The following is a 12,960-nucleotide window of genomic DNA, read 5'->3' as shown; positions in this document are numbered from 1 at the left end:
ACACTGCTTCGGCATTTGATAGATTTTTGGCCTGTTTTAATTTGTTGCTTTCTTATCTATCCTTAAAGTGCCACCATTACCGTTAATGTTACTGCTGTTTAATTAAACTGAAATTGGGGGAAGAAGAAAAAAGAAAACTCAGTTCACTAAATTTTATCATTGTATTTCCAGGCTTGACTGAACTTAGGCCTTCGGCTGAACCATTTCAACAAAAATGTAAAAGTAATTAACCTAAATGACTATAGTCAATACCATAAACAGCCCCCCTAATTATTTTCTTAAAGATTTATTAAAGCATCATTTATAAACAAAGATGAAAATACATACAGATTTGAAGCAAGCAAACGACAAAAGTAGTGTCCTTTTCTAGCATTCATACCATATGACAAAAAGTGTCAAACTATTAATTCCAACTTCAGGCTTTAAAAAATATTGTTTCAAGGCATAGGGATAACACAGTAAAAACTAATATAACACAAAAAGTTTCAGGTAAATACATATATGCAACAGTGCACCACATAGGAACTAATTTTCCCACACTAAAAAAAAAGAAAAAAAATATTGCCATTGATGATTGTTCTTCAGAACTAATCTATACTTGCAAGATGCTTGATTTTCTAAATGTAAAGTATCAAGAACTTGCTTAACTTAATAAATGTATTTCTTGAAACAAAATGAAATTACAAATCCATAGAATTGGAGTTGTATGCAGAAGCTGAAATTACAAAATAAAGCCCCACAGCAAGAATTACATAAGAGATTTAAGGAGATCAATAAAATTAAAGCTAGCAAGAAGGGAAAAAAATCACTCCCTTATGAATTGTGTTTAGTAAGGTTATATCAAATGCCTCTTAACTTTGTATGGTTGCTCCTAAAACCCTGAATATTTAAGCAATCTTACAATATAAAAAATGAAGCTATACAGTTATTTTGCTAGAAACATGGCTGCTTCAGGCAGGAACATAAGGAGGTGGCGGTTCCTTTTCTGGCATTTTCACTGACATTTCATAAGATGGCAAAACATACTGTAGGAGAAAAAAAAACAGATTATTAGTTATTTTATTAAGTGACTGACCATACTAAGACACAATATACCATTAACTAAAATATTTGTAATAGTAATAAACCATTTTCATAAACTTTCATCAAAAGTTTTAGTAAGTTTTCTTCAGTGACAAATTACCTCCAGAAATTAAATTAAAATTAATATTAAACTACTAACTGAATTGCTTTGTTATTCCAAATCAGTGGTTTTATGTATATACAGTATGAGTTAGAATCCAAGTGGTTTCTGTTGTCAACAATTGCCTTATTTGAGTAGTGGTAAGCACAGATTACATTTGAAATAGCTCTCAAACTGTACAGAATGCAAAGAACTTCATATCATTGGTGAATTTCAAAGAAATGCATTGCTCTGCAGTATATGTGTATTTCAACTGCACTTCTAAACATTTTTTGAAAGAGATGCCTTGATGTCTATCTCTTGTAGCAAATGTAGCTTCCTTGCCAGTTAACAAGCTCAAACATTCACACCACACACTCCCCACTATGCTGATTACAGGCTTAGACAGAACACATACGCCCTTGACTGAGATATGCCTTTGCGTCACATGCAGAGTTAATTACTCCAGCTCTTTCTCTGCTGAAGATATAAAAAACCATGGTCATTTTAAAAACAGGAAAAATTGGAGAACGTGGGGGGAAAAGACAGAATAAGGGACAGGAGCATTCCAATGCCCTAAGAGCTTCTGAGGAAAGCAATTCAGGAGCTCCCAAGAAGCAGGAGCAACCGAGTAATCTTGAAGCAGAAAACTGTTTTTTCTTCAGTTTCATTAAAAATAGATAAAGGTTTACCCAGAAATTTGGGTTAAGTTTTCCAATTCATTTTATGAGTTACCCAAGCCTTAATATTAGTTTCTCTGGGGGGAAAAACCCCTGGGAACTGCAATTGCAGCTTTGTATCCATCTGAAAATAATCACATTTTCTTGTAAACTTTCATATGAATTTGAAGTATCTATAAATATCTTTTCACCACACTTTGAGATAAAGCAGACTTCTGACACATTGTGATCTACCTAGATTGCTGCTTTTCTTTTTATAAGGTTCTCTCACGAAGCTGTTTTGCAGCATTGAACTAATCTAGAATTTATCCTCTTTATCTTTTTTTCTACTTAAAGATTTTTAAATGGTCTTTATATTTCATCTTTATTTCAAACTAAAGTTGTTGTTTATCTGCAGCAAGATTAGTCTATCTCCTTAGGATGTGACTCTTCTGGTCACACAGAAGCTAAGCTAAACTATGTCACAAGATTGACATTATTACACTTTTTGAACTTTTATTCTTTTTATTATTAGAACATATGAGTATCCTCTCTCACAGACCTATTGTTATTAGCAGTGAGGATGTTAAATGAAGATAGATTGATACTGGCAGTGTGAACCACTATGCTGCTCCCCCAAAGAAGATCAAGATGTGAAAATCCACATTTCTGGGAGAGGTAGTTTGAGACCTTTTAACTTGCCATCTTATAGGCTGAACTATTCTAGTAAATTTGAATTAATAATCCTGCTCTGGTTACTTGTATTAAATAAAGTCTAAATAAAGGGCAAATGCTAAATTACTGGGCCTGATTAGGACTTGGATGGAAGACAACTAAGAAATACTTGGGAAACAGGCTAAACTAGAAAGTCAAAAAACCCAACAACTGTAAACCACCTTTATATATATATCCAATAAAATGTGTCAAAGTCACCCAATATTGAATTCAACTGAGGAAGTTATGTGAAAATATCCAACTGGTAGCTTTAATCGATAAATTTGCATTTATCCCTTAAAGGATAAATGCATAAAATAGATAAATGCATTTATTTATTCATTCATTCTGTATGATTCCCCATCTCTCATCCATGCAACTCTTTTGAGTATTAGAAATGAATATATATTGAAGTGTATATTAGAAATGAAGCTGGTTCAGATGAAACACATATCCATAACCACAGCCTTAGTGCTTCAAATGAGAAATTAGCTTAGTTTAATTTCACAAATCACTTACCTGTGGGGGTGCTTCAAATGCTGGATAAACAGCTATTTCAGGCACATTTCTATTGCAAATGTATTTATAACAGTTCCAGACACAATTAATTAGATAGGCCTGCAAGAGGAAAAAAGAACACTATCTGAGCATACCATAACAGCAGAATTATGAATTACAGCATCTTCAGAAGCACAAAATATATAACTATTTGACTACATATTAAGTACACTTTTCTATTCAAATCAGTTGCATTGCTAATAAATTAAGCCAGCTACAGCTATAACTGCAGCACCCCTCTGAATTGGTTATAGTTCAAGATCTTCCAATACATCAGAATATATGTTCTGATGTATAAACCTTCTGTTTATCTGAAAATAATGCCACCATTGGCAAAATGTGTATGCAAAAGAAAAAACAGTTTTTATAAAGAAAATAAATATGTGGTAAGATGGAACAGAAACATTTAATCAATCATAACTAAACTGTCAGTACAGTTAAAGAACTACAGAGAAGAGTCACTCAAACAAATAACAGGAATAACAGGTAAGAAGCTCAAATCATATGCTTTAATTTTAATTACTAAGACATGAATGAGAAATTCATATCCCTTAAAAGGTACATTTTAAAGTATCTAAAAACTGACCTTTAACATAATGATCCAAACAAAGAACAATAGGACAATGAACAGAAGACAGCTTGAATCAAGAGCAAAGAGGTCATCTTTGTACGGAAATTCTGGCTAGAAAAAGAAACAGTAATACAGTTATTACAAACAGATTCCTCTATCAGGTTCTTTGGTATCCAGAAAAACTATTCCAGACCTGTGAAAATTAGTCCAAAACAAGACACTGATTGTTTAGTTTAAAAAAGAAACATTTTTTTTTCGTGAAGCAAAGCAAATGGCGTCAGTGGAACATTTTTGCACACTATCCTTGCAGCTTGCGACTGTTACAAGAATTCCTTATCTTTAAACCACAGAAGAAAGATTTACTCGAGGTCACAAAGCTCGATATGGCACAATCTCCTTTAGAAAGAGGAAGGGAAGAACAGGGATTTCGGTAGCATTGAAGCAGAGGCCATGAACTATATATGAGGATCCAAAAAGGTTTGTGTCAGTTAAAGAAACTGATATTCATTTCAGATTTCAAGGCACAATCTATATAGGTTTTTTTTAAAAATGTGGGCATTTTGTTAAGAGTTTCAATTATGCAGCAGACGTGCATTCTTTGACAGCAAAGGAAGATCCTCCATTTTAAAGACCTCATATTTCCCAGAAATCTCAGGCATACTGGTAGAACGTTCCACAGGTGCGTATCTACTACCACAATTGGCATTTCTATCCCGAATAGATGTCACCCACGCAGAGAAAATGCCCACAATATCACCCACATTGCTCTGGAAGTCTCTACTTTCTAAATGAGCGCAAACTGGGTCTGCCAGCCTGGAGTTACGACAACTAATTCTCCTTGCCAGTTTCAAAGAGAAGAAATTCTAAAAATGTAAGATGTACTGGGATTAAGAACCAAGAATGCCATATATGCTTTATCTCATCCGGTTCATGTGATCTTGCTAAGTTTATGAACTGTGCATGACTCACCACATTGCCTCCCATCACTCGATTAAGATTATTCTCGTGGACACTTACTAGTTGATCCAGGTACTCTTTTATTCTTGGCAAATAAGTGAGGGAACTTATAGCCATGAGACAGCCGAGAACAAAGTCAAAGAGTTGATAACAAAAGAATGGAATCAGCCAACTGACACGATACTAAAAAGGCAAAACAAGAATAAGGTGTTACTCTTGAGGAGAAAAAGAAGACCACCAATGATGAGAAATTAGAATCATTCAAGTAAAACTTACAGTAATTGCTCCATACACCAACATAGCACTGATTGTAAACATGAGGAGCCAGATGGCAAAGAGAACACAGGCATTTTCTGGTGGGAGAAAAACATTAAGCATTCCTTTAACAACAACAACAAAAAACAAATTAAAACAATAGCAATAGCAATAGCAGTTAGACTTATATACTGCTTCATAGGGCTTTCAGCCCTCTCTAAGCGGTTTACAGAGAGACAGCATATTGCCCCCAACAATCTGGGTCCTCATTTTACCCACCTCGGAAGGATGGAAGGCTGAGTCAACCCTGAGCCGGTGAGATTTGAACCGCTGAACTGCTGATCTAGCAGTAGCCTGCAGTGCTGCATTTAACCACTGTGCCAAACAAACCACCTGCATTACTTGCTAGCGGAATGTATCTTACTGACACATCTAATTCAGCAATTAAATGAACTAGAATTAGAACTAGAGACTGTAAGAATTTGGTGCACTGATTAGTACTGGGATATAGTTAAAAAGATTGAATTTTGCTGCAATAACCTACACTTCAGGAACCTGTCATAACTATAATTCATTCAGTGCCATAACTTCAAAAAGTCATTGAACAAACTGTCATTAAGTGAGGACCACCTGTATAGCAGGAGTTGGCATTATACACATTATTTCATTTTTTTTCCATTTTTATCAGGCATTGGAAATGGCAAACGCTTTCTACTACTAAGCAAAGGTTCAATGTCAAATTCAAATTATGGTTTTCCCACTAAGCCAAACCACAAACCAAGATGTTTCATTCTTATCTATGTACTTCAGAAATGTAAAAATTGCTGGAATATTTTAAGAACTTTTTTTAATATACATTCTGGAATGTTTAAGTCTTATTCTTTTAAAACATATACCTACCAGCAACCCTCTCAGAGGAATAATAGTTTCCAATAACCTCATACTGGATATCTACAGATGACACAGTATTGGGATGAGTCACTTCAACTGTCAGTAAAATACCCATCAACAAATTCACCACCTGCAAAATAGATACATATATATCTATAAATCCTTTATATTTATAAATAAAACAAACAATTGCTAGTTTAAGACAGTTCAATGTTTAAGTTAAAATAGTTCAGAATTCCAGCCTACATATATCCTTTTATAGCATAATTCAAACTTTAATATTCTGTTGATTGCAAGAGTAGCTGTAAATGTGCATTGTCAAATGATGCAATTGCTAACTTTTCTATACATACACAGAGACTGCAGTAGAGAGCAGAGAAGCTCTTTTTCAGAGGCCACAGTAAACTTAGCCTTTGCTGGAGGTGGGGGAAAAAAACCTTATTACTGGAAAGGAATGTATGTTGCTTTCACATTACCCTTAATTCCAAAGCAAAAACATTAATAGGACATTATTGCAGGCATATTTCACAGCCTTTCCAAAGATAAAGCAACAAGCATGCCTAAAAATATTAGTGGATTTGCTTATTCAAACTGGCGGAGGAAGGAAGAAAAGGCTAAGGCAATATCAACTCAGAGGCTGTCTGGTGCAGCAGATAAGGATAGAAACTAGGAGACAGAGAGTTCTAGTTCTGCCTTAGGCACAAAGCCAGCTAGGTGACCTTAGGCCAATCACTGCCAGGCCTAGGAAGCAGGCAACAGTAAACCACTTCTGAAAATCCTTACCAAGAAAACTGTAGGAACTTGTCCAGCAGTTGTCCAAAGTCAACAATGACTCAAAAAGGCCCCCAAAGGTAATATCAGGATTGAAAACTTCCAACATATTAATATGTATTAACTGTATAATATGGGAAAGGACAATAAGTCTCTATTCCAGATCATGTGTTCTTCCTGTTTTCACCTGTTCCTCCTCATTAAAAAGTCAACAAAGAAAATCTACCTCTTTTTTTATTACTATTTGAATCAAGGGATGGAAGGGATTGCCAATTACAGTCCCCTCATAATACAGCAGTCAAAACTCCAGTATCGACTCCAATATCAACAACAATGAAAATCATTAGGTCTAATTATCTTTTATTGGGGATCACCTAGAAGAGGGGAATTACTTTGATTTTAAGTCACCATGCCATCCTATGTATAACACACACATATTTAAAATAACATCATACTGCATGAAATATTTAAAAAAAATATCTGGAATGTGATTAATGTTTTGTGCCTAAATTTCACAGTGGCCTTGGCAAAGATTAGATTGGAACTGCTGCAAATCAATAGCACAATTATGTACAATTCTGAGAAAAGAAATTCATGGAAATTGCAGAGGAATTCCTCAATAATCATAAATATACTTTAAAAATAAAAACCTAAAATTTCATTCCATAAATACAAGGTAAAAAATATATAAGAAAACCAATTGCGAATCTGTGGCTACAATCCCCTTAACTTTTATCTGTGCCTTGGTCCTGCAGCCCTTGCCTCATGAAGGGCTCAAAGCAGCCATCAGCCATCAAGATGCAACCCAACATAGCTATAAATTTGCATTTATAAATGTTTAAGATAAAGAAAATTAATACTAATACACTAGGGGGGCAAGGATAGTTGATACGCAAAATATACATTGCAACGCTTATTGCAAAGCCTCTCAACTATCAAATGACAACCCGGCCTTCACGTGGTGCCCCCCATTCCCACCAATCGGGCTCTGTCGACTCTTGAGACTGGCGTCCCCTTGGGTATATCCAGCCGAAACAGCTTCCATGGATCAAAACTTTCCCTGCTTGCAGAGCCTGGTCCGACCTGGAAACGGCCAAAAGGAGGTGTTCGTCTAACCACTCTGCGTCACTTCAAACGGAAAGCCGAAGATATAGTCATGCGCCCATTCAATCTTAGCCGAAAATCATATAATAGCGACTGGCTGCACCACCTGACAACCCTAGCCCAGGACCGAAAACAGTGGCGTCAAATTTCCATGGAAGTCGCCTATACCCACGATGGGTGAAGAGGCGTCAAGTACAAGTACAAGTACTAATACACTAACCAAAAAGAGATTTTTCAATAGGAATTATTTTAATTGCATTATGAAATCAAGTATGAGAAAAGTAATATTTACATCAACAGATTTTTAAAAAGAGCAAACTTTTTCTCCAGTTTTTTCAATAGATGAAAAAATTGTGACACATCCAACTTATTTAAAATTTGGAAAAGTTTGCCATTGTTAATTTCTTTCCCTTCCTGTAAATTTTAATTGTTTTAAAATTAAAGGTAAGCTTTCAAAAATCAATATGGATAATTTTTAAAAACATATTCCATAGAAAACTAAAAGGGAAATGGAACAACAGTTTAGGCCACGTCTACAGAATACAATATATTCCAGAAAACCAACTGTGATGATAAAGCCAAATTTTTCAGAACATATAATTGCAGTGATTACATAAAGATGTGACACATGGTTTTATAATAGTCTACAGGATTCTTTTACAGCATTTAATAAAGATTTAGTTAGCTTAATTTAGCTTAAAGAGTTTATTTTAATCTGTAACACAAATAAAACAAAAATGCCTCATGAAAAGTCTTATGTGATAGGTATTACAAGCAACCAATGAGCTCTTCTCCATATTTTATCCATCAGAGAAACATCTCTAATTTGATATTACAACTTTCCAGATCAAAACAGATTATAGTTTTTTTTCATTTTTCAGCTGCCCCTATGGCTGCTTAAGGACTATTTTGTTCTGAGGGGGAAGGTTAATAGCTTTGAAATGCTCTTCCTCTTTCTTCCTTGTTTATTATATAACTATCACTGAATTTTATTACATTAAGATTGTAAGCAAAGGTCTTCAGGAAATGTTCAAAAATTGTTAAAGAGATACAATCCCAATTATTATCAAGTATTAAAAAATTAGTTGAAACTACTGTAATTAAACCCAGTTACAAAAGACCTGCAATAATCTTTATAGCCAACACCATTACATAACAGAAGCATTGAATCTCCACATGGGGAAAAAAAATCTAAATAAAAATTTTGTATTACAAAACTTCTATTTAGTGTAACCGTATTTGCAGTAATTCAAACTATAGTAAATACAAAAGCAGATTAGGCTTTTCTGAAACAAAGTTTAGAGAAAAGCTTTAAAATTTAATTACATTACATTTTTTTGATATGTTGAACATGTTGCTGATAGATAGATAGATAGATAGATAGATAGATAGATAGATAGATAGATAGATAGATAGAGATAGGGAGGGAGGGAGGGAGGGAGGGAGCAGTATTTTAGAACTGCCTTTCTATGTACTGTATACAAGTTTTCCTATAAACAGGAACAATATTGTTCAGCAATGAATTTCTAGTCAGTATGCTATCTAAAGTTCGTATTCATAGCAATTAAATGTTCCTTTAGTTAATTTAGTAAGCTACAATCAGTAGTAATCAGTATTTTATTCTTGCCCAAACAGAATACAAAGCTTTGCCTACACAGACCACAGATTCAAATTTGGATAATGTAATTCTTCTCCCAATGTAAAATTGACCACCAAACTGAAGTCAACTTTTGTTCTCATTCTTTTTGTAACTGCCCTACTTCCTTGATCAGTTTAATGACCAAAAGTATTACAGGTAACTAATTTATTTTAGATCAGATGTCTTCAATATACTGGGCTTAGTAATATCCATCTGACAGTATAAGACTACTAATTTTAAAAGAATATAGTTCTTTACATATCTATTTAAACTATAGAGCTGAAACCAGCTTTTTTTTAAACTTTCCTTCTAGTTCTAACAATTATTTCAAGGATTCTTCAGATTCGGTTATCAATAGGGCTGAAATGGAACAGCTGATGAAGGATAGATCTCTGAAGCAGCACCAATTTCCAGGGTCTCTTGGTCTCTATTGCACTAAATTCGAAAGAGCAGCAAGGATCTCAAAGGAAATAGTCAATAAATTAAACATTTAGGGATTCATAGATTGTTAGGTGTTGTAGTACAATTTTATCTTTCATACACACTAACTAAAGAAACAAAAAAGGAATTTGGTAATCTACTGCAGGGGAACTGCTCCACTATCTAAATAGCTCCTTCCAGTCAGTATGAAAATCCCATCTCTTGCTTAAAGGAAAGGGAACACAAAGTATTAAGCTGAATTCTGGCCAACACTAACTTGCATATCAACAATACAAAGCTTCTAAATTGTTCTTATGAAGGAGAAGTAGTTAACTGACTCAGCTTCCTTTCATTAAACCTCTTCCCAAAACTGTAAATCTGTTGTCAATCGACAGAAGTATACTGGTAAATCCATTCTTGTGTGTTCACAGAAGTATAAATCATGATATAATTTATAAACTGTATAATTACATCAAAACTCCTAAAATTACAATTCATTCTCATGCCATTTATGCTTTTTAAAAAGCAAGCTTAAAACCTATTTTCCTTAATTAAACTAGAATAAAATCAATGCAAAATCTTGACTCATGGTGACATCATGAATAATATCCATGATTTTTTTCAACTAACCTCTAGATCTTCTGCCTAGTTGTTTTTTAACGATTTCCCAATCTAGCCTACCATCTTGTATTTTATCAATAATCTGTCATCCAAATATTAAGCAAGTCTGAACCTGGTTAACTTTTGAGCCCAAATATGATCAGCCAAGTGCTCCCACCTAGTTTCATAAATCAAAATTAGACCTGCTACTTCAATCCTGAAGTACATTAGGTTAGGGAATATGTTACCAATTTGTTTTCCTTTATTTCAGGCCCATTTAAAAAAAACATTTTGAAATGTTTTATTCTTTATTTACTTGCCTCACTATAAGCTCTTAATTTTTGTTTACAAAAAGCATCCAAGCATATACCTGAAATATGAACCTAATTGTTAACTGCACAGATAGGTAACAATACAAAGTCAATATCTATGGAGATTCAGGTCATGGTTGTCTCATAGGTACTTTTTTAAAAAGGCAACTCAACTATTTTTTCCTTGAAGAAAAACTTCATTTCTCACCCAAGAAGCTTTTTCAAGAACTGAAGAAGCTTCTTGGGTGAGAAGCGAAAGGACTTCAAGGAAAAACAAAGCCCCGTTCCTTTTTGAAAAAGCATCCTTGGGACTACAAAGACAATACAGAAGCAGGCAGGAGGTCGCCAATAGTAATCACGTGACTGCAAGATATCCTGACCACATGTTGCCTAACAACATCTACTGGGACTGCCAAAACTATTGCCATAATAATTCGGTGCAGTCCTTGACATTCTGCCTTACAATGGTATTTAATGGAAGAATTCTTGGTCTCAATTACCACTGGTAAGCAAGGACTGCCCCTATGGATTAGGGGCATACATATTTTCATTAAAGAAAAGCGGACCTCCCACTCATTAACAGAATTAGCTCCTCCATGCAAGTAACTAGCAACAGAATCTACTGACAAGCCCTCCCTTTTAAAAAAATACGTATATTCCTATGGAGGTAGGTAATTTCTGCAGTAAGAAGTGACAAGGAGCCCTAAGTGAAATGGTAAAAAGGAGGCAAACTAATGTTTGTAAGCATATGCTTAAAAACCACCTGGGATATTAAAGATTCAGAGATAGCCATGCCACTAAATATGAATTGTTGGGAAGCAACAGAGGAGGAGGAGGGCTGTTCACTTCTTGCCTACAGGTTTTCTAGAAGTATTTAGTTAACCTGTCTGGGAAAACCAAATATTGAACTAGGTGAAGTTTTCATCACAGCTCTTTATATCATTCAGCACTTGAAAAGTAACCATATTGAATTCTATGGCAGTGTTTCTCAACCTTGGCAACTTGAAGATGTCTGGACTTCAACTCCCAGAATTCCCCAGCCAGCATTCGCTGGCTGGGGAATTCTGGGACTTGAAGTCCAGACATCTTCAAGTTGCCAAGGTTGAGAAACACTGTTCTATGGTATAGTGCAATATCAGGTTTTCAATTTCAATTATATAGAAAGTAAAAGATGTATGTTTTTGTTTCTGGAGTTATAACGTACGCTGAAGAGGGCATTTAATTTCGTTGTACCGTGTGCAATGACAATAAAGTAAACTAAAATTAAGCAAGCAGCTATAAGGTAAGGGGCAAGAGATACTCTAAAATTGGTGACCATGATGTTCAATAAGCAAGAAATGGCATAGAGGAGTTCGTTTCTCTCTCTCACACACACCCACACAATTCTTGCTGCATCTCTCTGCAAGCCCCACACACTATTCACCTTTCCTCTCTTCTCGGAGAGGAAGTTCATACAAGAGCAGAGTTGAAACTTTACTGCCACTGTCCCAATTAGTCTGCAATCCCATGCCCTTCTCTCGGAAGTATTGCAGCATCTGAATGCAATACTGTAAAGATGGTTTGTTACTGGAAATTTGACAATACTTTTTCAGCAAGTTCTTACAAATGGAGGCAAGTCGGTTTTCTCTCCATTTGTAAGAACTTGATAGAAACTCTGGAATTTCTCTCTGAAAGTCCTGGAGCACAGGGGGGGGAGGGAGGGAGGGAGAGGGAGAGGGAGGGAGGGAGGGAGAGAGAGAGAGGGAGAGAGAGAGAGAGACCCAAAGAGGAAGCGCATGCGCCCTAGGAAACACAGCTCAGCGACTCGCCCCTCAATCCACACTTCTCCCCGCTTTAGCCCCATTTTCGCCCGCGCATGCGCCAAAAGCACAAGCGGTTTTTTTTTTATTCCCCCCCCCTCCCTCTCCTGTTATATCACTCTTACCATATACCAGGTCCCCAAAATGATAGTCCCGGTGCGGACATGACAACAACCACAGCAGCGAGTACTGTAAAAACGATCTCGGCTCCGCTTGAACGTCATTGTTCTATTGGCGGCGGCGAGGAGTTCTCTTCCTCTTCTCTTCCTCTTCACACGGAACGCCGACTGAGACGATTCCCCCCGCCCCCCTCTGCAGTTAGCGCGAGGGCCGCGGCGGCGCCTACGTCTCACAGAAATTCTAACCAATCAACCGACGCGGAAGGAAGCACGGAGGAGGCGGGGGAAGTTCCCTCTCAACTTGCAGGGTGGGACAAACGGTGATTGTCACCGTAGCCGGCCAATGGAAAAAAAAGCACCCATCTGTTTTCGTCCCCCGCTGTGCTCCACCCCTCTCGAAAGGGGGCGCTGATCTGGGACGTGGATGTAG

At 36.1% G+C, this 12,960-nt stretch overlaps 1 protein-coding gene across 2 annotated transcripts; it reads right to left on the bottom strand.

Annotated features, from left to right (window-relative positions):
• Positions 1-270: 270 nt before the first annotated feature.
• Positions 271-12,750, bottom strand: LAPTM4A (lysosomal protein transmembrane 4 alpha). Of its 2 annotated transcripts, none has more exons than XM_087716974.1 (7): positions 12,537-12,750; positions 5,777-5,897; positions 4,898-4,974; positions 4,634-4,804; positions 3,680-3,775; positions 3,055-3,153; positions 271-1,025 (listed from the first exon to the last, which is right to left on the bottom strand). In XM_087716974.1, the coding sequence occupies exons 1-7, from the start codon at positions 12,633-12,635 to the stop codon at positions 951-953; spliced, it is 738 nt and encodes a 245-aa protein (XP_087573100.1). In that variant the 5' UTR covers positions 12,636-12,750; the 3' UTR covers positions 271-950. The 2 variants fall into 2 exon arrangements, with proteins under 2 accessions (XP_087573100.1, XP_013918128.1); XM_014062653.2 differs by having other exon boundaries at positions 4,682-4,804; positions 12,537-12,745.
• Positions 12,751-12,960: the final 210 nt, after the last annotated feature.

The sequence above is a fragment of the Thamnophis sirtalis genome, unplaced genomic scaffold, assembly GCF_051295495.1.
Source record: "Thamnophis sirtalis isolate CommonGarterSnake01/CBP01778 unplaced genomic scaffold, rThaSir2_p1.2 scaffold_5, whole genome shotgun sequence".
Taxonomy (NCBI): Eukaryota; Metazoa; Chordata; class Lepidosauria; order Squamata; family Natricidae; genus Thamnophis; species Thamnophis sirtalis.
The sequence above is the reverse complement of the archived record's forward strand: the minus strand, read 5'-3'. Positions and strand labels throughout refer to the sequence as shown.